At 36.3% G+C, this 24,529-nt stretch overlaps 5 protein-coding genes across 8 annotated transcripts in view; 3 read left to right on the top strand and 2 right to left on the bottom strand.

The window, feature by feature from the left end:
• The first annotated feature begins 1,400 nt into the window (after window positions 1-1,400).
• LOC126380203 (SET and MYND domain-containing protein 4-like) lies at window positions 1,401-12,850 on the top strand. Its single transcript, XM_050029462.1, has 8 exons — window positions 1,401-1,866; window positions 2,445-2,640; window positions 3,031-3,390; window positions 3,554-4,058; window positions 4,199-4,338; window positions 4,563-4,778; window positions 5,269-5,392; window positions 12,425-12,850. The coding sequence occupies exons 1-8, from the start codon at window positions 1,542-1,544 to the stop codon at window positions 12,614-12,616; spliced, it is 2,058 nt and encodes a 685-aa protein (XP_049885419.1). The 5' UTR covers window positions 1,401-1,541; the 3' UTR covers window positions 12,617-12,850.
• Window positions 7,971-13,505, bottom strand: LOC126381019 (dynein light chain Tctex-type protein 2B-like). The gene is made up of 5 exons (XM_050030579.1): window positions 13,417-13,505; window positions 11,195-11,247; window positions 10,586-10,700; window positions 9,701-9,850; window positions 7,971-9,443 (listed from the first exon to the last, which is right to left on the bottom strand). Exons 2-5 carry the CDS (start codon window positions 11,211-11,213, stop codon window positions 9,278-9,280), a joined length of 450 nt encoding a protein of 149 aa, XP_049886536.1. The 5' UTR covers window positions 11,214-11,247; window positions 13,417-13,505; the 3' UTR covers window positions 7,971-9,277.
• Window positions 13,506-13,750: 245 nt separating this feature from the next.
• Window positions 13,751-19,221, top strand: LOC126380339 (stress-activated map kinase-interacting protein 1). Of its 2 annotated transcripts, none has more exons than XM_050029711.1 (7): window positions 13,751-13,981; window positions 14,206-14,365; window positions 14,639-15,025; window positions 15,714-16,072; window positions 16,223-16,413; window positions 17,855-17,990; window positions 18,376-19,221. In XM_050029711.1, exons 1-7 carry the CDS (start codon window positions 13,858-13,860, stop codon window positions 18,573-18,575), a joined length of 1,557 nt encoding a protein of 518 aa, XP_049885668.1. In that variant the 5' UTR covers window positions 13,751-13,857; the 3' UTR covers window positions 18,576-19,221. The 2 variants fall into 2 exon arrangements, with proteins under 2 accessions (XP_049885668.1, XP_049885658.1); XM_050029701.1 differs by having other exon boundaries at window positions 14,203-14,365.
• Window positions 19,222-19,470: 249 nt separating this feature from the next.
• On the bottom strand, window positions 19,471-20,856 carry LOC126380974 (uncharacterized). The gene is made up of 4 exons (XM_050030545.1): window positions 20,627-20,856; window positions 20,425-20,512; window positions 20,222-20,305; window positions 19,471-20,147 (listed from the first exon to the last, which is right to left on the bottom strand). The coding sequence occupies exons 1-4, from the start codon at window positions 20,721-20,723 to the stop codon at window positions 19,877-19,879; spliced, it is 540 nt and encodes a 179-aa protein (XP_049886502.1). The 5' UTR covers window positions 20,724-20,856; the 3' UTR covers window positions 19,471-19,876.
• A 3,218-nt stretch (window positions 20,857-24,074) lies between these two features.
• Window positions 24,075-24,529, top strand: part of LOC126379988 (rab GTPase-activating protein 1-like) — a 47,184-nt gene continuing 46,729 nt past the window's right edge. For all 3 annotated transcript variants that reach the window (XM_050029047.1, XM_050029038.1, XM_050029057.1), the window contains exons 1-2: window positions 24,075-24,195; window positions 24,318-24,467. In XM_050029047.1, the coding sequence (XP_049885004.1) occupies window positions 24,327-24,467 (141 nt within the window). In that variant the 5' untranslated portion in view covers window positions 24,075-24,195; window positions 24,318-24,326. The remainder of the gene's footprint in view (window positions 24,196-24,317; window positions 24,468-24,529) is intronic.

Below are 24,529 nucleotides of genomic sequence, written 5' to 3'. Positions count from 1 at the left end.
ACGAGTTGAACCCAGTTTTTGTTGAAGCCCGAGATGTTTCTAGATGGCAGGGCGAAGACCTTTGCACAAAGTTGTTCAAAGACAACTAAATAACACGAGGTAGTATTGGAGTTATAATTAAAATTTGTTTTTCTGCTCAAATAGCTGTTTTTAGCCTTAGCCAACGTTAGGTACGTTGGCTAAGGCTAAAAACAGCTGTTTTATAAATCTAAAATTAGACCTGCATGAATCCACACACTTACCATATATGTACGTACGAGTATATTGATGGTATGTAGATAATAGGTAGGGTATTTTTTCGTGTCCATGGCATTATTAACTCCTTTAAACATTTCTTTTGTGAGCTAGCATTGCCAATCCGCCTAGGACATTTTGGAACATTGATCGAGATGTGACGAATATACCGGAACCAAACATGTCTATTTTGTCCGGCCAAATTGTTAATGCCATTTGTGGCAAATCTACAATAAGTCACGTCAAAAAAAGAAAAACCATGTCTATCGGGCAGGTTTTTGCACATCATGACCTGGTATATCTTTAGAGTCACATAGCATCATGCCTGTGGGTAGTACACCCATTCCTCGCCATATGTTCTTTAGAGTCACAGGTTTTAAGCCAGGACAAACCGCCTTACACACATACACTGGTCGTAGGTTAGATAACGGCCTCCGTGATCCAGTGGTTGAGCGTTGTGCTCACGTTCCGAAGGTCCCGGGTTCGAATCCCGGTGGGGACAAATTACAAAAATCACTTTGTGACCCTATTTGGTTGGGACGTTACAGGTTGATCATCAGATTCTCCAAAAGTAAGATGATCCATGCTTCGGAAGGCACGTTAAGCCGTTGGCCCGGTTATTACTTACTGATGTAAGTTATATGAGTTATGTCAGGGGCCTATGGCGGCTCAGTAATAACTTTGACACCAGGGTTGATGGGGTTGGTAATCCACCTCACAACCCACACGATAGAAGAAGTACTTTTATTGACCGACATTTATTGATAAAGCCGTACGACGCCCACTGCTGGGCATAGGCCTCCCCCAAGGATCGCCACGACGATCGGTCCTGCGCTGCCCGCATCCAGCGGCTTTCCTCGACCTTGATAAACGGGAAAATAACAATGAAATACTTGTACTCAATTGGTTTATACAAGATTTGCGTGGACGTTCCAAGATACAATGCAATATGACGACTTATAAACTAATTAGCTACGCTACCAACGGAGACAAGAGCTGAGTATATTTATAGAAAATATTCAATAATTCAACAGTATTCTCGAAGATAATACCTACATATATTACGTGTATTTTCATTTATGAATTGCTTCGAGGAGAGTCGAGAACGTACTGAAGTGATGTTCGGATCGACGTCCCAAATATAAAAATAGAAATCCTGAACGTTCGCGCAATGTCGGCCGGCTTTTATACACACTGACTTCTAACCTAACGCGATTACTTTATTGCTTTAGTACAAACATTTCACTCTATCCGAAACAGTGACCTTTCAAATCAGTGCAAAATCTTAACAAAAATAAACCATAATCATGGCGCACGAACCGGAAGGATTCTTCAAAAAGTTTCACGACGCGATAAACAGTTCCATAGACGACGTAACGAGAAATAACTTCACCAATTTAGAAACAAACTCGAAACGCGTTTCGTATTTGTGCGGTCTTCCAGCGATAAAGAATTACGACTTAACTAACGAGTTGGAAAAATGTCAGACAGGCGGCGAATTTCCTGTGAAAAAAGACTTGGAAAAGGCGTTGCAGTTGAAGGATGAAGGAAATAAAGCAGTGCAGAAAGGGAACTGGGCCAAAGCGTTGGAATTATACAGCCACAGTATGGTCTACATGCCAAAGAAAGAAAGTAAGTTGTTTGGTGTCAAATGTCAGATGCACGAGGAAATGTCTATCTATAAGTACGCAGGTAGATTGCAGATAACCGAAGCCTTGGCGTGTAACACTTTTGTAACATGATATCGAGATTCTTGTCAGTATGAAACTGCGTCTTTTATCAATAGGTCAACCATGTTTATGTTATGATATTGTGATGTCTCAGGTCATGGGCTAAAAAAGTATCCCGAAGCGTTTGCGGTTTTCTCTTACTTTCTCCCTGTAGGCATGAATAATCAAATAAAACAAAAATAATTGGGATGGACAAAGCCACAACACAAGTTAACAATAAATAATCCGAAATCACTTCTGATAATTGTGATCAAAGTAGGCACATAAATCATTAACCGTTTGAAAACTTGATAAAATAAATAAACATCGACGACAAACTGCAATCGCCTTACAGTGAAGCTCACGACTATATCAATCCAAGAATGTCATGTTTCAAAAAGACGATTACGTGATTTTCACTATAAGACAACGATATAGACCTAGCGACACTTCAACGTAATAAAATATAATACTGGAAATCAAACACTGCGTCCTTTCCAGCCGAGGAGCTCTCCATCGTGCTGGCAAACAGATCGGCAGCATTAAACCACTTGGAGCAGTATGAGGAGACCCTGGCGGACATCAGACGGTGCCTGTCCCTTGGGTACCCGCGCCATCTGCGCTACAAGGTACTGGAGAGGAAGGCCCGGTCGCTGCTCGTGCTGAAGAGAAATCAGGAGGCTATTACTGCTTTTCAGTAAGTACCAGCATTAAAATTCACAATATACATGTAAACTCATGCCTATAATCCTTTCCACATTTGGTACTTTGGTAACCTCGACTAATGTGCAAGGAAATTAATTACGTCGTTACCTGTGTGGTTAAAGGAAAGTTATTTATAATTTAAAATAATTAAGACAATCATTAATACAATCTAGGGTAGATAAGTACTGATAAAGTCCTTAATACCATGCAAAAGTTTCAAAATTTTAAATGTTATAATTAGGTAATTTTAATTATTTGTAACTATAGTCACGTACTTAATTAAGTAGGCCTCGTACGATACCATATTTTAAATCAATCAAAGTCTTATTACTTTGAAGTCAGCGAAAGGCGAAATCTAATTAGCAACTCCTCAAAATTGCAGGGACACAATCTGCGCTTTAGACGAAGCCTCCAAACTGGATAAAGAAAAACGTTCAAAAATGCGGACAGATGCAAAACTTATGCTTGAAGTTCTAAACAGAGGTTTGGTCTTAGCCGGGAATCCTAAAGACCCAGAGCCTTTGAAAAAGACTCCACCAAAACCGAAGTTACCAGGGAAGCACAACCCGCAGTATCCAGCTGCGTCGGAAGCTATACAGATCGACCAGGATGCTGAAAGGGGCAGGTTCGCAACAGCAACCAGGGACATTCAGGCAGGGGAAACGTTGCTGGTCGAAAAGCCTCACAGCGGCGTTCTTTTGGCCGAGTACTCGAAGACGCATTGTCAGAATTGCTTTCTGAAGTAAGTATTCCTCAAAACGTGGAACATGGAATGAGATTCGCAAATCAATACAATAGTCTTATGTACTAGAGAAGTACCAATAGTACGTAGCATTATTTTAGAAGACTACGAAAGTTCCAGATTTACGATTATATTCTTAAACTATTGCCCATTTCATTTACAGATGTCCAATTCCCCTACCGTGTCCAAATTGTCCAAACGTCATATTCTGTAGCGACAAGTGCTTAGAGGCCGCGCAGAAATCATACCACGCCTACGAATGCCACATTCTGCCTCTAATCTGGAAGTCAGGATGCTCCGTCACCTGCCACATAGCTCTCAGAATGATTACACAGCACAAAAAGGACTACTTCACTGAACTCTTCAAAGACTTGGAACAGAAACCGTCAGGACCATACAAAACTGAAGACTACAGAAACATATTCCATTTAGTAGCTCATGAAGACAAGAGAACCAAGCAGGACTTCTTGCACAGGACTCAGATGACAGCGTTTTTGGTTAAACTGTTGGAGATCAGTGGCTATTTCGAAGGGAAACAGAGAGACAAACCTGTGGATATTAGCGAGGTCAAGTCAATGGCAGTTGAAGACAAGTACAAGGAAGATGTCGGTCTATTCGGTGGGCTGATCCTGAAGAACCTGCAAGTGCTGCAGTTCAACGCTCATGAGGTGTGTTAAAATTATAAACCTGCCTAATTGTTAACCGGCTTCAAAAAAGGAGGTTACCAATTTGGTCCGTATATATTTAATATTGTAAGTAACCACGGTAAGGCATTTGCAGTCTGAAAGATCCTGTATTTAATTTGTAGGTGTTTGAGCTCCGGTGCCCGAGGCCGAGGAAAGCTGACCAGATCATTATCAAACATGATGGGAAGTCAGTGTTTCTGGCAGGAGCCGTCTTCCCTACTCTGGCTTTGTTCAATCATTCGTGTGACCCTAGTGTTGTAAGGTAAATTATTCTTGCTTAATTTAAATTCTAAACCCAGCTGACGCAAGTAACATCATTACCTACCTTTTTCTTAAATCCCCCTCGCAGCTTGAGTAGTTTAAACATTGTACTATCCGAAAAAATACTGAAAACACATCACGCAAGCGCTTAGTGGTTACCTACCTCCGTCACTCTACATTAAATCGTAATATTGCTAAGAACTAATCCCCAGGCGTTTTCCGCAGATACTTCTGTGGTCCGTACATCGTAGTGCGGGCCGTCAAGAACATAAAGAAGGGTGAAGAAGTAGCGGAAAACTACGGACCAATCTTTACGACCGTAGCCAAAGAGAAGAGGCAGGCTGACTTGAAGGAGCAGTACTGGTTTGACTGTAACTGTCTGCCATGCCAACAGAACTGGCCCAAGTACGAGGAGATGACTGAGAACTACATGAGGTTCAAGTAAGTTTGACACAATTTACGAAGTTCATCCAGAAAGATCTTTTGAAACTAGAAAAAGTGCCACTCAATTTCAAACTGGCTATGTAACGAATATCAACCACTGATGTCGAAAATCGTTCTTATGCCATCCGAGTCAAATCTAGAAAGAGTAAAGCTTTGCCAATAAGTAAATAAAAATATAATAAAGCGGTTAGCGTATAAATATTTACCGACAGCCAAGCAAAGTCCGGTCGAATTATTTGATAATTGGATTCAATATAGCTTCGCTGACAAATACTTAAACACACGTTCACCGATTGTTTATTTGAATTGCAATAAACGGTAAAATAAATAAGATGGTAGTTGGGTGGATAAGTTTACCTATATCTATCGAGATTATGTCTTTCATCATCATCATCATCATCAGCCGTACGACGCCCACTGCGTTATGTCTTTATAACATGATAATGTTCAATCAATTTACAGAAATTATTGTTACTATTCGTTTCAGATGCGACTCGGATCAGCCGTGTCCTAATGTAGTGGCGGTGCCGTATGACTGCAAGGAGTTCATGGTGCAGTGTGGACTATGCCACCAGTACACCAACATTCTGAGGGGGTTGAAGTCTTTGCAGGCAAGTCACTTTTACTACGCGGGTATAAAGCTAGAATGCTGTTGTAGGTACTTCTTCTGGCGCAGTATTTCATTATCTAGTATCTAAAGTCCATAAGCACCAAATATACTTTTGCAATAATATAAAAGTTTCCTACAGCGATCGGTATTTTAGGCGGGCCAGGGTTTATTAGGTAGTTTAATGGATTCGGACAGCAAGGAGGTGAGACCGTGGTGCGAATCGACAAATGCCTTTTTGTATAGGTTGTGTGTTTGGTTATGGGCGGTCAGAGTAGAGCAAAAGGTATTTTTGGAATGGGTCCATTCAAACCACAGGGTAAAATGAAATTTAAGTAAATACTATCTTCACGAATCACACCACAGTCCGAAAAGACTGAAGACTTTTTCAAAATAGAAAACGTTATCTATAAGTCTCCGTTTTAGGTAAGTACTTCTTCGAAACCTTTTCCTATCTGCCAGTAGAACATTTGCAACAATACTTTTTGCCCGTTTACCAAATAACGTAACGTGGAACCTGACAGAGGGCAGCTAACTGTCAGTACTTTTTGGAGGCGGAGGACAGGAGTCCTAGTACGGCTTTGAAATAGACATCTTTGGGCGCCATCCCACTCGCGTCAGGCAGAGTACTGCGGGCGGAAGGCAAGAGGAAAACCACTGCCCTATTTTTCCCTAAAAAAGTAGCATGAAGAATGCTACATAGACAAGATCATGGCTCTTAAATTAATTCTTTTTTTCGAGTCGATGGCAGACCCTAGTACTTGGCTACATAAATACCATTGTCAGTAGCCAGTATCCAGTCCTCCTGCGTGCAGGTGGCAGGGTAAGAAGGACAAGACATGACGTGTTCCGGAACATATTTTGAGGAACCGTCCCGTACTCTCCTCCAAGTTGGAATTTCCTATGAATCCCCACCTGGACAAGTTTACCTTCCTCCGCCCCACCAGGGCCCGAAGTATTCTTAAATTAATGATGACCAAATAACGGAAAGTTACACACTGTTGTTTACCTGACACTTCCATCCATACTTAAACAGGTTAATAATAACCCCATCGGTACCCGTTATCTAATCTAGTTACCCATGCTTGTTTCTCATGCAATTATATAACATCGGCACGATAGATGTAACATTTATCTACGATGCTACGTTAAACGAATAGCACACGCCAATAACATTAGCAAATCTTCATAGGTATCACACTTACCTACGTATATTTATAGTATCAATTTGCTATCGACATTATTATACAAGTAATTTAGACCATATTAGCATCCAGCTCGGGATAAAACGTATAAATGTAATTATGACGAGCACGACAATTGATCTACAAATAAGGTGTTGCCGATGACAATACGGATGTCCAAAGTGATAATTTATTATACAAATTATAACGAAAAGTTGGTGCAAAATTTCCGCCATTTGAAAATAGATAGGTAGGCACAAGGAAGAAACATTATATCATAAACTTAAAAGTTACTTCCATGTGCGTTAATGCATATAAATAATATAAGTTAATACGTATAATAATTGAGGAGCTCGGTGGCGCAGCGGTAAACGCGCTCGGTCTGCGATTGTTGAAGTTAAGCAACTTTCGCAAAGGCCGGTCATAGGATGGAAGACCACAAAAAAAAGTTTTCATCTCGAGCTTCTCCGTGCTCCGGAAGGCACGTTAAGCCGTTGGTCCCGGCTGCATTAGCAGTCGTTAATAACCATCAATCCGCACTGGGCCCGCGAGATGGTTTAAGGCCCGATCTCCCTATCCATCCATAGGGAAGGCCCGTGCCCCAGCAGTAGGGACGTTAATGGGCTGATGATGATGACGTATAATAATGATAATTTAGTTACACTTGTAACCACAAAAATGATAGAGCAAGAAGTCGTCAGAAAATAACATCAATTTCACTAACACAGTTGGCTCGACCATTATAGATGATACGGCTCACCTATTAAGTTGGTCTAACAGAAAGCTCGCTGAGGTGTGGGTGCGATGGATGTACCTTTATCCACCCCCATTGGGATATAGTCGTGAGCTTATGTTTTAATTTTACATTTCATAATTATTTTATATTGCCCGTTAGGTGTGCTGTTGTTAAAATATCAAAGCAAAATATTCCTTTGTTCTCACTAGTTCGATTCATTAGTTCGATCGTCGAACTAGTGAGAACAAAGGAAAATATTGATAGTACTCTAATTTAATTCCGCTAGAAATAAAATCAGCTTAATTCATTAAATAATTTATTAACTACGAGTCAGCCTTCTCACAATATCTTAGAAACAAACAAATAACTTAATTTAAAACTTTTACAAAGACTAACGTACCGTACGTATCCGTGAAGATCTACAAATCTACAGTTTGCGTATTTCATGACATCAACATGATTTAAGGCACAAAATAGGACCAGTGTATTGATAATAACAAGACTGGGTGACCAAAAATATCCTCTTACAACATTATCTAGTGTTTGGTTTCACATCACAGGCTATTTCTAGTGCGAGCAATAGTAGATAATGCTAACATCTAATCACGATAAAACGCCGTTTCACGATATTTTAAATTAGGAACATGTATACTATAATAGTATTTTTTCTACTCCTCTACTTTAATCTGGCATTTAAATAACCAAAAAGTCTAATATAAGTACATACATAATTAAACTCTTTGAAAAAGTGTACGCTCTATGGCCTATAAAAGCATTGTTTACAAAGTGTAACTGTACTATAATGTCACCAAAAAAGGATTGTTGTTGTTTTTTTTTTTTTTTTGACCTGGAAACTGGCACCTTTACTTTGTTTGGTGCCATAGATATACTATAAAAAAAAAGTATACATTTGCCGCCATTTTCCCGCGCGTTGGAAAATAAATTGGTAAATTTTTGTGTTTCGTTTCAAAACACTAAAAAGTATAAAATAAAAAGGAAAAATGACGTCGTCGTAGAAAAAGTATTGTATGCAACGTTGTATAACTAGGTCAAAAAATGCTCGTGGCGTCTCTTATTGCGATGTGAGCCTTGGCGAACGTGACAACAATACTATTGTACTAATTCTATATCTCTTTTGTTTTGTATTTTGTTTTTTCCTGTTTGTGCAATAAAGTATTTGTTATGTTATGTTATGTTATGTTACTTTTACAACGTTGCATACAATACTTTTTGGTGTACTTTTATACTTTTTAGTGTTTTGAAACGAAACACAAAAATTTTCCAATTTATTTTCCAACGCGCGGGAAAATGGCGGCAAATGTATACTTTTTTTTTATAGTATATCTATGGCACCAAACAAAGTAAAGGTGCCAGTTTCCAGGTCAAAAAAAAAAACAACAACAATGCTTTTTTGGCGACATTATAGTACAGTTACACTTTGTAAACAATGCTTTTATAGGCCATAGAGCGTACACTTTTTCAAAGAGTTTAATTATGTATGTACTTATATTAGACTTTTTGGTTATTTAAATGCCAGATTAAAGTAGAGGAGTAGAAAAAGTCTTTTACTTGATTCTAAATAGCCGTAAGCCGCTAAGGAGTAAGAGAGAGAGCGAGGATTTTGTCTAGCTAGCAAGTACGCGGTAAAACGACACTCGGTGAGAATGAGATTGTCGTATGGAGTTTCCGGGATGTGCTGATACTGATAGTGCCTACGATACAAACCGCGCGACACAAATCTACGTAGAACACGCCGTACAGTGGAGGCCCTAGCAAAATATGTATTTATGTGGTGCGAGAAGACCTCACAGTGGAGCTCATAGTCCCTTAAAATACAAAAATTTTCGAATCCTTTCCGCCACCCGGTATGAGTTTCAATATGGCCGCAATCTAACCAGTCTTGGGGGGGGGGGGGGGGTTCGGCACACCTCGCACCGCCCTATGGCCGCCACTGACGCCATAAAATATCCTAGTACATATAAACGCCGTAGCATATAGTATAGCAGAATATAGAGGAGTTCCTGTACAGGTTGTCGGCGTAATCGTCCGTCTCTGGGTCCCAGATGCAGCGCTGGGCGCACTTTATGCCGGCACCTCGCGTCTCTATTATCGTCGTCGTCACTATTATTTTGTACCTGCAAATGTGGGTAGTTCTTAATAAACTTCGTACAAAATTCGGTTGGGATTTTCGGCGTTTACTGTGTATCTAAAAGGCATCTGAATAGTAGTATATATATGAAGCTGGATGGCTAATTCTTCTCTTTTATAACTCTGAATTTTAATGTCTAATGATATACTTTTTCTGTGCCCACGTATTTTTACTCAAATTCGATACGAAACAAGTTTTTTGTGCAAGTTGTACAGCGATATTAGCGTAGATATAGTCCCTGACCTCTGCATGTTGAGGTCCTGCACGCGCTGCCGCACCCCGTTGGCGATCATCTTGCACCAGCGCGGCACCTGGTCCACGCGGTACTGGCGGCCCATCAGCTGCTCCTGCATCGTCGACAGGATTATGTCGCGCACGTTCTGGGCTTGGAATCTGGAAGGGTTATCATTTTATCGCAATTTTCGTTTAGTTTCAATCTTCTTCTAATCGTGTGGGTTCTGATGTGAATTACCCTGGTGTCAGGGTTATTATTGAGCTTCCAAAGGCTCCTGACATGACTCATGTAACGACTACTTAGATCGTGTCTTCCGAAGCGGTCGGATAGGTTTAGTTTCAATAAGGCGTCGGTACTTAGTTCATCACGCGATAAATGTCCCTATGACTACCCCGATCGTAAGCTTATATTTCGTTCATAAAGGGATCATTAGACCCGGTGAGGCGAATGTAGGTACCTTTGAATACTCCAATATTTGTGAATTGTGATCATTACAAAACTCCGCTCTATCATCAATATGTCGTAAAGTAAACAAAATGAGGACTATTTTGTCTACAAAATGATGAACTGTCATATTGAAGAGGCTGGTAACCTGTAACTATAACCGCCTAATTGCAAAACGAAATATAATACCAGGTTTAGAATATGGTCCGAACCAAAAAAATGGTATACAAAATATGCGAAAAATACGAAAAAGTAGAACAACTTATTATTATTGCGTACGGCAAACAAAACTAATTGACAAGTCATAATAATTCCGCGAGACTTCTTTATCTATTACGTAGCGAACTATGTTTTAGGTATTCTGTTTAGTATTCGATTTGTAATAATTCGGTATGTAAGGTTTTAAGTCAAAACATAATGTTAAACAAGTAAGTTGTTAATTAAATTACTTTTGTCCAAGTCTTGGGCGAACTTCATATTTGGGTGGTGCGAGCGGTTGCTCCTCGTGTGCTACGATGACCACGTCGCTCTCTACCACAGGGACCACTTCCTGCTCTTCTACCACTGAAATTAATAATAATTATTAAGATGATGAATTCTTCTTCTATCGTGTGGGTTGTGAGGTGGATAACCAACCCCGTCAAAGTCAGGCTTACTATTGAGCCACCAAAGGTCCCTGCCAAGACTCATGTAACGACTACTAACTTACATCAGTAAGTAATAACCGAGATCAACGCCTTAACGTGCCTTCCGAAGCACGGATCATCTTTCTTTCGGACAATCAGGTGGACAGCCTATAATGTCCTATAACTAAACTAGGGATCACAAAGTAATTTTCGTGATGTGTCTTCACCGGGATTTGGACCCGGGACCTCCGGATCGTGAGCCCAACGCTCGAACCACTGGACCACTGGTTAATTGATGAATTTAAAAAAATAGTTGATGTACGTATTATAAGTCACTTGAAAAAATATGGTACACTATTAAATGTGTAAGTAGTTCTAAAGATGTGACGTCATGATATGAAGAAACAAATTTTAAGTAATTTTATTTATTACCTTCTTCATCATCTGCCATTTTGATCTGTTGCGCATAACAGGGCTCAAGTTACCTAAAATAAAGCATAACTTTTTAAATGTAGTTTTTAAAAGGCAGTAGGTGAATATCAAGAACTAACTTTTGCCCGAGACTTCGTCCGCGTGGCGTGTTATAAAAGAGAAATCTTTGTGTGTGGGGGAGTGCATGTCAAATTTCAAGCATCTAACTTATGCAGTTTAGATTTTTTCATACAAATGTTTTTTTCCCGCTAACTCCCGTTCCCGTGGGAATTTTGCAATATCCTGTTGCAACTAAGCTTTAAGTTTACTATGGTACCTGCATGCCAAATTTCAATTGTCTAACTTAAGTGGTTTAGATTTTTCATACAAAAGGATTTTTTTAAATTCCCGTTCCTATGGGAATTCCAGGAATTCCTTTCTTAGTGCACCTCTACGGTACCTACGCTACGTCCCTTCCAAATTTCAAGTGCCTACGTTTAGCCATTTAGGCTGTGCGTTGATATGTCAGTCAGTCAGTTTCTCCTTTTATATATTTAGATTTGTGTAAGTATGTGTAACTCTCAGCATGTCATGGGAGCAAGCTACAGAGGCTGCATAAGATTGTGAGTGGAAATATGTTTTTGAACCCTACATCCCAACAAAAAAAAGATAAAAGGATAAGAAGAAGAAGAAGATGTGTACTTAACACGTTGACAGTCCCCATACAAAATGTTTTGACCTCCTTGTAAGTCCCGCATATTAACTTAACCTTTGCTAAGTTACCCGGGACCCAACTGGAGCACCCGCCCTTAGTGCGTACCTGGACGTTTCTTAGTGACCCATATATGGGTCACGGACGTATAGAGCTAGTCCGTCATGACCCGTATATGGATCACTGGACTGTCAACGTGTTAAATGAATCTTGTATTAGCGAACTTGTAATTCTTATGAGAAATTAAGACTATCAAACCACATTAAGAATTTTATTTTAATTTTTTTTTATTATGTATTTATCATTGTTACTAAGAAATTGAGGAGCAACATTAGCATAGTATGGGCATCTAATGAGGAAAGTTATAAGTAGGGGTAGTGGGATGATCCAAGAAATTATGGATGGATTGTGTAAAGAAATATATGTATATGAAAGGTGTGAGTACAGAGATGAAAATTGACAGATATGAATGGAAGAGGAATACATCGTTGTGCATAAGGGCAGGAGGATAATGACTAAATACTTTATTTTTCCAACAGGACACAGAGATGCTGTACCGTCTGGGCAAAGCAACAATGAATGAGGGCAAGTACGGAGAAGCAATCAAGAAGTTTGTAGAAGTCCTTAAGTTGTACGATGCTACACTGGCTCCTCCATACAAGTCATACTATGATTGTGTCCAGGATTTGAGACGGTGCATGTTGTCAATGGGGAATTACAGCATTGTTTAATTCATTACTAATATTTTTATTTAATTTGTAAAGCCTACCAGTCATTTTAATAGTTGGTCTAGAAGCAATAATACATTATTTATTATTATTAATGTGAATTTTTTAGTAATAAGCATTACAGAATTATTAATAATTATTTAAGCCAAATATTTTTATAATATTATGTAAGGTGTTGCATTATATAAAGGTTGCTTTTAGTTTATGAAATTGTTTTAAATTAAAAAATTGAAATTACTGTTTGATGTTATTTATGATAGAAAACTTTAATGACAGCCGGAAAAACCATTACTAGGTATCCATACCCTATCTAGGTACCTACTAAAAAATACCATTTATTTTTTTCACATCTGATCTTGTTGGTAAGTGGTAGGTGACAATGTGGCCTTTAGTGAAATAAACTTCTGTCTGAATCATAGTCTGGGGCTGGAGTTTTTGGAAAACACTACAAGACGAATACAAATGGTGTAACTGTATGGACTCCTCCTAAATTAGATTCTCTATACAGGAATTCCAGGTTACACTACACCTCTCAGAGCCGAACTCAACTAATAATAATAATAATCAAATAGGCGATGTTTTACAAAGTCGTAGGTTGGTACTTACGACCAATAAAATAACAAATGTACTACATAAGATCAAAGGAAAGCCAAGAAATATTGGACAAGAAGAGTAAATCGAACAAGACATCGTAACCTAAAAATAAATCAGTGTGATATAAAATAAAGTTTCTATTGAAGTTGATAAAATTTGATTGGTATAAAAAAAAATAATGAAAATATTATATCACATAAAATACATACGGAAATAAACTTTTATAGCACTAAAATACTGTTGCAATTATCATCCCTCCACACAAATAAGCCGTTGCTATGGCAACTGTTTTTTTTAAGACAGGTATATGATGTTGCTATTTTACAATATATATTTTTTCATTGCCAGTTGTAAAAAACTGTAAAAACAGACGAGCAAACCAAATCTTATCAAATAAAAGAGGAAGTTAAATTGGCAACTGGCAACACCCAATGTTAGAGTAAGATAGCGATATAAAAACATAATGAGTGAAAAAGAGAAAACATTAACAGGTATACCACCATAACGAAAATATTTTTTTAAAGCATGGAGATTTTATTTTTGTTTGACAGTTATTGACAGTATTTTGTTTGGGAAAGGTTTTGTATTTTAGCTGGCATGGTCGTAATTTGAACAAGAATACAACTATCGAGGAAAACTAATAGAATAACATGGCTACATACGATAACAAGATCTGGCTACTTAAAAATATAAGAGATGCATTCATTGCGACTGACGATACTGGACTCTGCGAGATAGTGATGACTGGAAGGGATTTCTCCAAAATTTTTAGATGTAAGTTAATTTTATTATCACCATCACAACGCGGGCTCTAAATATACTACAGACCTTGAACAACGTCACGTAAATCATATGGGTCTTTTTTCAGTCCCAAATAACAACAAAACAAACATGATAAAAGTTTCATTCATGTTTCTTTACTTTTTTACTGTATATAATAAAGTTATCGCCCTAAATTAATTATCTAACTTGTCTATATAACTTGTAAATTCCAGCAGCACAAACAAAATCTGGTGATGGTGACCATATTAAAACAAAATCTGATGATGAAGAGGAACGAGATATGGTGACGGAATTTGACCCATATCCCGATATGGAAGACAGTGAAGACGACGACATTTCATATGGCAGCTACATCCCTGTTGATGAAGGACCACGGTAATTTACAATTGAAACTTTAAAGAAATAATAATAGGTACCTCTCAGTAGGTTCCATTTTTACGTTATTACATAGTACTGCTTTTCTTCAATTTAGGCAGTCACTTGTATAAAAACCTAGATCTGTTAAGTCTTAGGTAATCGAACTGTGTGAAAATAATAATGCTAGGGAGATGATGATGCTTACTTGTCTTTAAGTTTCATAATTTTCTATAGAAATCCTTTTGAGTCTGTTTTTATTATTTCTCTAATTATTTTCCTCAAACCTTTCAGATTAGGAACAGACAGAGCTCAGTGGCTAGACAAGAAAGAGCAAGCATTAAAAAAGGCTGCAAAAATAAAAGTAGTTAAATGGGAGGACCCTGCTGAAACCACAACTGAGGAAGTAACAGATTTATTCTCCAAAGTTGAAGTCAAAAAGCCAGAGAAGCTAAAGTCACTTCTTAGTGAACAGCTTGAAAAATGTCCGGAACTTCCCCACCGTCAATATCTGGAGTATGCAAAGTTCGATGGCACAGCACAACTAGGGCTGCCCACAAAGTCTTTCAAGATCTTCATGACTATGCTCCCAGAGAAACACCAGAATTACCCTCTAGTCGTTTGTGTCATAGCTAATGCTAAAATTAAGGACCTTATTGGTTTCACATGCTATAAATACAGGTAATTTATTTTTGTTTATAATTTCAAATCAAATCAAATCAAATATACTTTATTGCACACAACATACAGAACAGATTCACACAGATGAAGATAGATACAGTACAATCTGGCGGCCTTATTGCTAAGCAGCAATTTCTTCCAGACAACCAACAACCAACCAGTGGATAGGAAATTTTATTACAATTTGGTGCGGGACAGTGCAACAATAATAATAATAATTAATAATATAATATAATAATAAATAATAAAAAATAATAATAATATAATAATTAATAATATAATATAATTATTAATATAATTATTAATATAATTTTGTGATGGTAAGTAATAAAAATGGCGAGAGACAGGGATAAGTGGAAAGAGATGGAGGAGGTCAAAAGACAAATGGGCGAAGAAGACAAATAACATCTTTAAATATTAAATTGAAGCTAAATATCAAGCTTATTTTTATGTTTTTTGTATATATTGTTTATAGTTAGTAGAAAGCTGGGGTAGTCTATTATTGGTTTGTCAAACTAATACTAGCTGTAATACCAATTGTAACACTATGAACTGTTGATTATCTAAATAAAATATAAAAAAAATAATAGTTTGAATAAGATCACAATAAAAAGGCTACATTTACAAGTAATAATAATGACTTGATGTTATAAATTTCTTTCATATTATTTAAATGTTTATATTCCAGCATTGAACACCCAGAGATACAACTTGGATCAGTCCATGACTACGGGCTTTGCATAGCAGAAGACGATGGGGAAGTAGACTGGGCCTTCCCATGCCTCGATTCAAATGAGCCTTGTTCCAAATTCGGCTTCACTTGCCTGGGCCTTGTAGAATTAAAGAACAAAAATATAATGGGAGGCACCTCTGGAGGTTTCTCCATACCAGAAGATGATGGATTTAGAATGTTTCGAGACGTTGCATTTTCTGGATTCCCAAAAGCCATAGATTCTGGACAAAGTGTACAGAACACTTCAAGACACAACACGGGGGGCAGTGCTACGTCAGAAGCTGTGTTGAAGGCCTTAAAAGCTGTTAATGAAGGTGGAGTTTCTTTTACCAATCTTTTGAGTTTCATACCAAAAATATTTAAATGCTTTCTATAAAAGATATTATCAAATCTTGCTGGTAATCTTCCATGTTTATTTCATTTAATATTCTTCAAAAAGTGACATTTGCCTTTCTATGTTGCAGAGAGAAAGGGCAGAGGCGATTCTGACTTTGACAAGATCCAGTCTCATATAATGGCTGCTGAGGCACCGCAGTACAAAACATACAGAGTTCAAATGTTGAGGAAAGTCAGGACCAACACTCCAGTCCAGCTGGGTATCTCATTAGAGAGGATAGAGGTGGAACCTCAAATACCACATAAACACGCATTTTGGGTAAGATATTTGTAATATTGACTTGTCATTATAATCAATTTTACAACTAATTTTTATATCTAATTTTAACCAGGCTTGAGCCACTCTTGGTGGTTTGCTTGATGCCAGCCTCATAGTTTACAGCATTTAATGATCTAACCATCACTTAACAAAAGATTGAGAGCACTACACCATGTTGTTCAGGGATTGTTATTCATAAGAGACACAGTCCAGTATTTGTATAATAATTTTGCCATTATGGATACTGATCTGCCAAGAGGCAACCAATCTCTCCTCCATGTAGATATTGGCGGGATCAATTTCTTCTAATCTCTTCACTCCAGTCCCACTCCAAAGTTTCCAATTAGTCAAATCGGTTACTTTTTACTATATGTCAAAACCACCATGTAAACCACTATGCCCAGAACCTTAGCGAACTGCTCGATACGAGACGCCTTAGACGGCTACATATATGGGATAACCTATCACAATAAAGGCTGTCCAACAATGGAAGGACAAGCCTCACTCGACATAATACCACATAAAAGAACTGCTGAAAGTCCAAGGACTGATTGCAAGTTTATACATATTAAAAAAAAAAAAAAAAAAAAAAACTATATGTCAAAACACGAAATTGTATGAAAAAGCAACCTGTGACGTCGTAGAAAAACGCGACAAAATGTCGCACTTAATGGTGCTAATTCCTGTAAATACCATCTAATTTTATTTTAAGTTATATCTGTCATTTTCTTATCCGCCGAAAAGGAAAGGGACGGGTAATTGACAAGCATAAAATTTATGGAACACACGTCAATTTTAAGCACAAATCTAAACCAACCGTCTAAAAATTTTACATCAGTCAATAACCCGACACATTCATTTACTCATTCTTACTAAAATTAAGAGCTGTGAATCATCCGTCCCTTTCCTTTTCGACGGATATGAAAATGACGGATATAACTTAAAATAAAATTAGGCGGTGTTTGCAGGAATCGGGGCCATTATTACATTGTTCTTTATTAAAATTCATAAATAAGTTAAATAGAAAAAAGAGAGTTTTTGTCACCTTTAGATCTGACTTTATTTAGTAATCAGAATTACATAATTTATCTTTGACCTAGGAAACTTCTTTCCTCATTAAAAAATAAAAGTTAAAAGTGGCATGTGATCAGAACGACCCTAAAAAGTGTCCCTCGACTGACCTGCTGGTCTGCTAAGCGCTCTATAAAGTAATATTGCCATTTTTGGTAACAAAGAGTTTTGATATCTCAAAACAGTTCGGAAGTGTATGTATCAAAATTTATGGCAAGTTGCCTTCTGATTACTTGTGGGTCTGCACAGCCACCCCCATAGAACATCCGGGCGTGAACTTGCTATGCCTAGCAGAGGGTTATAATGAAGGCTAGTAGTCTAATGTTTATGCATGTTTATTTAGAAATTACAACTAACTTTTTTTTTTCAGTCGCGTTCAAAGTACTTCCTGCACAGTATAGACTCAGTGGCGTGGTGCCAGATATTAGAATCCAAAGCTAACAAGAGTACTTTCAGAATAGTCTACTCAACTAGTCACAACACTAGTTTTAGCAGTAGTATAGGAGGTAAGATTTTTTATCTGCACATATTTTTGAAAAAAATCACGAGTTTTAATAATAAAACTTCACAATATACACGCCAGTTTCATCGTAGGTAAAAATGTATGGTTAGAAATTAATTCAAGAAATCGAGGTTTTGTTCAAGAAAATCACATCACATCTAGGTGTGATTTAAATGTGATTTTTCAAAAAGGCGCTTACGCGGTTTCAATTATAAAGTGACGAGATTCATTGTTAAATATTTATTGAGTAAGCTATCAATTAAATATTGAGAATTTTCCATTTTAAACTTGAAAGTTAGATTACTGCATGTTTACTGCAAAGGAAAAAAAAAACGAAAAAGGAATGAAGGTGCAAAGTTGTACACAATAATTTACCTACTTTTTTACAGGTAACACAAATTTCTTCCATCCAAACTCAGCGTATAAAGCCCATGACTTTGAATGTGATCATGATACAGCCAAAGAGATAGTTGAGAAAGTGAACACGATACTCGACCTGCGAAACAGCCCATGTCGACGGGAATACAAGACTGCTAAGGAGAAGAAGCTGCAAAGTAGACGAAGCTTCCACACAAAACACCTCAGCTGAGTGTTGTCTATTTAATCGTATTTGTCTCTAGAGAAGAGCAATTTAAGATAAGCACACGTTATATTGGGCCGTATGTAACAGTGGATCATATCTCATAGTCCCGTCGCAATGAATCATCGACATTCTAAACATATGATGCAGCCTGCAATAATGTATGCTTACTATCTAAATAATTTAATTACACCAACATTTTTACAATACACGAAGATAGTGGCAATTATTAAATACAATTATTATGGTACGCAAATTGTGTTCTATTCATAAATAAGTTCCTAAACACAGTTTTAAGTTCAACTAAACATTTTGATGACAGTGGTGTCATTTCGATGAAATATAAATAAATAAGGAATTGCAAGCATTGCATTAAGTTTTAGCAATTTTGTATTTAGATATAAGCTGTACTTGACATCTAGGAGTGTTGTGTATTTTATAATGAGTGTAAATATGTATTATTATAATTTTCAATTAACTCTTCTCTTTCTATTGTCTACTATTCTCTTTATTATGCCACTGTAAATTTTATTGTTACTGGTTCTTTTAAATTAATATTTATACTCTGAAACACATTATTACATTATTCATTACTTGGTTTAAAATTTGTATTTATGGAATAGTGTTCAGCATTAATTGTATGATAATATACCTACATTGTATTGTTTTACATAAACAATATATTTTTTAAACTTTGTTCAGTGTTCAACTGTGTAGGTATTTAAATTATTTATTAATAATTCAATTACTTAAGCTTAATAATAGCATTTTAATTCAAATTGTATGAATGTAATGGAATGTAAAATGTAATTTATATATTATTTTCAATGAAATGTTGAAATAAAATTGTTATTCAATGATTAAGTCTGTGGTTTCATTTAGTTTTTTAACAGTAAAATACATGTTTGAGTTAGTAACTTTATTATAAGGTTTTTACATAATTAAGGTGAAGCATTTGCACAGCAGTGGGTGGGATCTTATGGGCTAGATAAGATTAGATTTACATTATTATACAAAGTACAAGACTGGTAAGTAAAACCTTAACAATATATTTACAGGACTTACCAAACTATATATTTTAGGAAATAACTAAATAGTTAAAAATATCATATTCACACACAAAGGTTACATAATAATTGTTTAAATTATGATAAAATCTAAAATCAATAATTGGTCAACATAGCAAATATGTATACTTGATCATTACCTAATAAGTTCACAGTAATCTAAATGTTTTATTATACACTGAATGCCTTATGTAGGTTACATCAATTCCAATAAAGCCTATTTACATAATTCTGGTTAAATTGTCAATCTTTAGGTTCAATTGTACTGTTCTCAAAAATGTATTCTGTAATTTTATCAACCTTCTCTTCACAATGTTTGATAATCACACTATCAAGCTCATTTGCCCTTTTATACAGTGCTCTTAACTCTTTCACACATTTGTGGAGCTTCAACTGACTTTCAACCAGTTTTGGTATATTTGCCTTGCCTTTTAGAAACTCTATATCTTCAGCTGAAAGTGCTGAGTAGGACATCCTTGATCTGCCTGGTGTCTTGAGAGCCATCTGATATTGTCTGAAAATATATTATTTTATTAGTAATATATTACAAAAATTAGAATAATCCAGTAAAATTCAAGGATTACTCACTGTCTTAGATCATGATACTTGTTTCTCCGGCTGTTGACTTCTTTTTTCCATTGTTCTTTCTCTGCAAGCAATTTTTCATAATATCTGCAATCAAATTTAACCATTGATGACCTACATAGTTAAGAAATACCTACATAATAATGTCCTCATACATTTTTTTTCGTAAAATTGGCAATGTTAATGCTGCAATAAGCTTCACATACCTTGAGAGATTCTCGATACGTTCGTCGGCAGTTTCTGTAGTTTGTTTACACACATTTGGTTCAGCATGTTCCGACAATGTTTGGGGTACTGCAAAGTAAACAAAACAAATGACTTATACTTTCTGTGTATTTCTAAGTATGTAAAGTAGTATTATTTGAATATAAAATAAAACAGCAACAGAATACAGGATAAAATACTCACCAATCGATTCTCTCTTTTCGAAGAATGTTGAGCGTCTTCGACGCGGTGGCGATTGGAGGGTCTGGTTAACCTCGATTTCATTCATAGATTCTTCCATTTTTATGCTGTTTATTTATGTATGTTCACAATATATTCCACTGGATCATAAACTTAAATTCAAAATTCATATTCAACATGACGTTACAAACGGACGCCATCGATCACATAATTTGACAGCAACATTTTCGGATACACGTCTGACCTAACTTTTTTTTGTTTTGGTTTTCCCCGAAGGGTAAGGCAAAGGGAACTATGCCCATACAGCCATGTCTTACGTATTTTTTTCTTGATGATTAATGGAATGATAAAAGGTGATGTGAAGGGATAGCGACAAAATGATTATTTCTGGATTTCTGAAGTAAGGTAGAAAATCTAGAAAAAGGTACAAAATGGGTCATATCTCCTAAACCGTAAATAATTGCTGAACATACATGGGGGTGTTTCTGGTAGCTAATGAGCCCCTCTTTCTAATTTTTCCAAAGACCTTGTATTTTTCATTTTGAACCTGAACTTCTTGGCCACCCTGTATATTTAGTGTATTTATCAATCTAACTTGAAATAAAAGTTATTCTTACGACATTTTGTGAAAGTTATTTTTTGTACGAGGAGGATAAATCCAAGATATACTTATTCACCCACTAATAATAATTTTGCTTTAAGAAAGCCTGTAAGATACTATTTACTATTTCTAATATATTTTTAAAGGTAAAACGGTTTTATTCTAAATATGCATTGAAATCTTACTTTTTTTCCAATCTTTCCGGAAATTTAATGAAATTTGCTCAATTTTTCCGAAAGAAATGGAAAGTTTCGAGCATTTTACATCTATAGTGCAGTGTATATGCCTCAGAATAATAACTAAAGCATAGAAGGAAGGCTAAAATAAGAATTCAGAAACTATAAACCGGCTCTCTTCTAGCTTACGACACAAACTATGAGTGAGAAAAGGACAAATGATTCGCTCTTTGCTTCATTTTTTCCGAGGTTGTCACAACATGAAATGTCATTTGGACCTATTGGACTCATTTTAACTCGGCCAAATACATAGTAACATACATAAGAAGATTTTACTTATATTTACCGAACTATTTGACACGGTCGCGTCAACTGTGTTTACGAGTGTCTTGTGTTCAGATTGTTTTAAGTGATAATTTAACAATATTTTTCCAAATAAATGGAAAGAAACTTTTATTTATATCAAATAATTGAGTGTCTCGACTGTGTGACATTATGTCTTGTGTGGTATGGGGCTGCAGCTCACATTCAGGAAGAAAAGAAAATAGCCAACAACTTCTGTCGTTTCATCGGTAAGTTTTTTGTAATTTTCTAGTGAAATGTGAACTGCTGAACAATTTTAGGAAAGTAATATGTTTTGCTGAATAGATTTGTAGCATAAAATATTTGAGATATCCATTATATTATACGTTTCATCGATGAATACGGAATTGATTTGAGGTTATGTTGATTGTCCATAGTGATGTACTAAAATTATCGATACTTTTAATTTTTAGATTTCCTGTAGACGATAACAAAGAGAAAGAATGGATAATTCGCATTAATAGACGAAATTGGATTCCAAATAAGTACAGCCGTATTTGCTCGAAACATTTTACTGCGGATTCATTTATGTGTGTTCCTAATTCAAAGTGGAGGCGTCTTCGAGACGATGCTATTCCTACATTGAACATTATAGATCAGACAGATGAAATGGTGTTTAAATTTAAATTTCAGCCTAGCCTGCATCATCTCACTGCTGGATAGATAGATAAGATATTTGTATCATGTTATCACAACACGTTTATACTATCTATCATTCAACTACATATTATTATGTACTTAATAAACTTAGTATATACTAAGTCTGTAGTTGTTTTATGTCTAAACAATTATGAGTTGTACACGTTTTATATAAGTAAATTATTATTATCTTTGATTTCAGATATTAAATCCAAAAGTGTCGACTGGATTTACATGAAAAGGTATATCAAATAATTTTCTTTTTTTATATTTTTAACATGATATACATATATAGAGTGTATAATTCAACCAGCTGCACAATGCACTTAAATCAGATATATTTTACTTTTATTTTTATAGATTATTTTGTACATATACTATTTTAACATTATTATTAAACTTTATTTCAGTCAGTTCAAGAAGACGAGATGAAAAATTTAAAAGAAAAGCTGAACAAGTCCCGCCTCAAGATCAAACGACTTAATGAAAAAAAAAAAACAATGTGACAGGGTGTCACAAAGACAGTTTCTAAGCAAATTGACACTGTTTAGAAATTAATAAATTTGTATTTATTGTAAATATAATGTACATAATTAATAACGTGTGAAATAAATACTTGCTAATGAAAATGAACAGATTTACGATCTAATTTATATTTCATTTTACCTCCTGTTCTTATTTACTCCTACTCCAACACTCCAGGTTGATACGAACTGCGCCCAATAAAGAATGTAATGAATGTTATAGATTTGTGTAAGCGACTTAGATAAATCTTGACTAAACCTTCCTTTACAAATACAAATATACTTTATTGCACACAACATACAATACTTACAAGTTTTACACGAAAGATACAGTACACCACCTACCTACCTTTTACTTTCCCTTTCTGTTCTCTTATGAATACTTGTATGCCGTATTTTTTTAAGTATAATGCTATATCTAGTAGGTACGAGTATGGTAATCCTAGTATTGAAACAGCTTGTAGCCCTAGTAAAGACCGCCATTTTATGTTTACAGAGTGGCACGTTTTTTCTGTAGGTATTTCCAGTCCATACTCTTTTCTATGTCTATGGCGTGACCCCATCGGGCCTCTTACCGTCTGTGCGGCTTAGACCCGGCGGCGGCGGTTCCAATTTGCACGGCACGTCGATCGACACCAGTGCACGGCGGATGACATCATAAATAAATTCGAATATTACAAAATACTTACCGATGAAACGATAACAGTTGGCTATTTTCTTTCCTTCCTGAATGTGAGCTGCAGCTCCAAACTAATATAAACCAGACAATATAATCCAAAAATGGTTAGATACTTACCTATCAGAGACAGAGTCTCCTTTCATCAAGAAGAAGATAATTGCATCCTACAAAAAGAAATCTTGTAAAAAAAATTATCGACATTAATTGTAAGTAAATTTAATTTTATCGACATATTACTAAAGTGAAACCCAACACTAGGCAATGAAAAACTTGTGACAACCTACGAAATTACGAAACAATTTTTGTATATGCGTCTTTGTCTAACATTACGCCGGTTCCGTAAGATAAAGTAGAGCAGAATTATAGAGTTCTGTTGCTATTTTAGCCTTCCTTCTATGCTTTAGTTATTGTTCTGAGGTATATGCGATGAATGTTGACGAAACTAACGAAACGGAACGCACCTAGTGATTTTGACATTTGTTTGTTCCTCCATCAAGCCGCATTTGGCTTTGTAGTTTTTGCATTTTTTTCTATAAACATTTGGGGACCCAAAATGATTTGTTCTCGGAAGAGAACCTAATTATCAATGGGTAAGAGTCCTGGTTTTGTCCCCTTTTGAATACCACGCGTTATTGTTATTTGTAGTGCGACGCGCGTTGCAAGTCTCAGTTGTGCTTGTGAGTTAAATGGATTTTTGTGTTGTTTTCAACAGCATACAGTGATGGAGTTCAGTGAATATAACACAAATGAGGCATCGGACACAGTAGATGTAAAAATTTACCACAACAGATCGCGGACGGGGAGTCCTATGCCAATTCTTTCGACAAATGTGTCTTGTGATTTGGAAGACATTTTGAGCGACGTAAGTATGCGCTATTTCTTCATTCGTTGGCTTTTCGGCGGGAAACGGGAACGGGACAGTTG

Source organism: Pectinophora gossypiella, chromosome 3 (genome assembly GCF_024362695.1).
Source record: "Pectinophora gossypiella chromosome 3, ilPecGoss1.1, whole genome shotgun sequence".
In the NCBI taxonomy this organism is placed as follows: domain Eukaryota; kingdom Metazoa; phylum Arthropoda; class Insecta; order Lepidoptera; family Gelechiidae; genus Pectinophora; species Pectinophora gossypiella.
The sequence above is the reverse complement of the archived record's forward strand: the minus strand, read 5'-3'. Positions and strand labels throughout refer to the sequence as shown.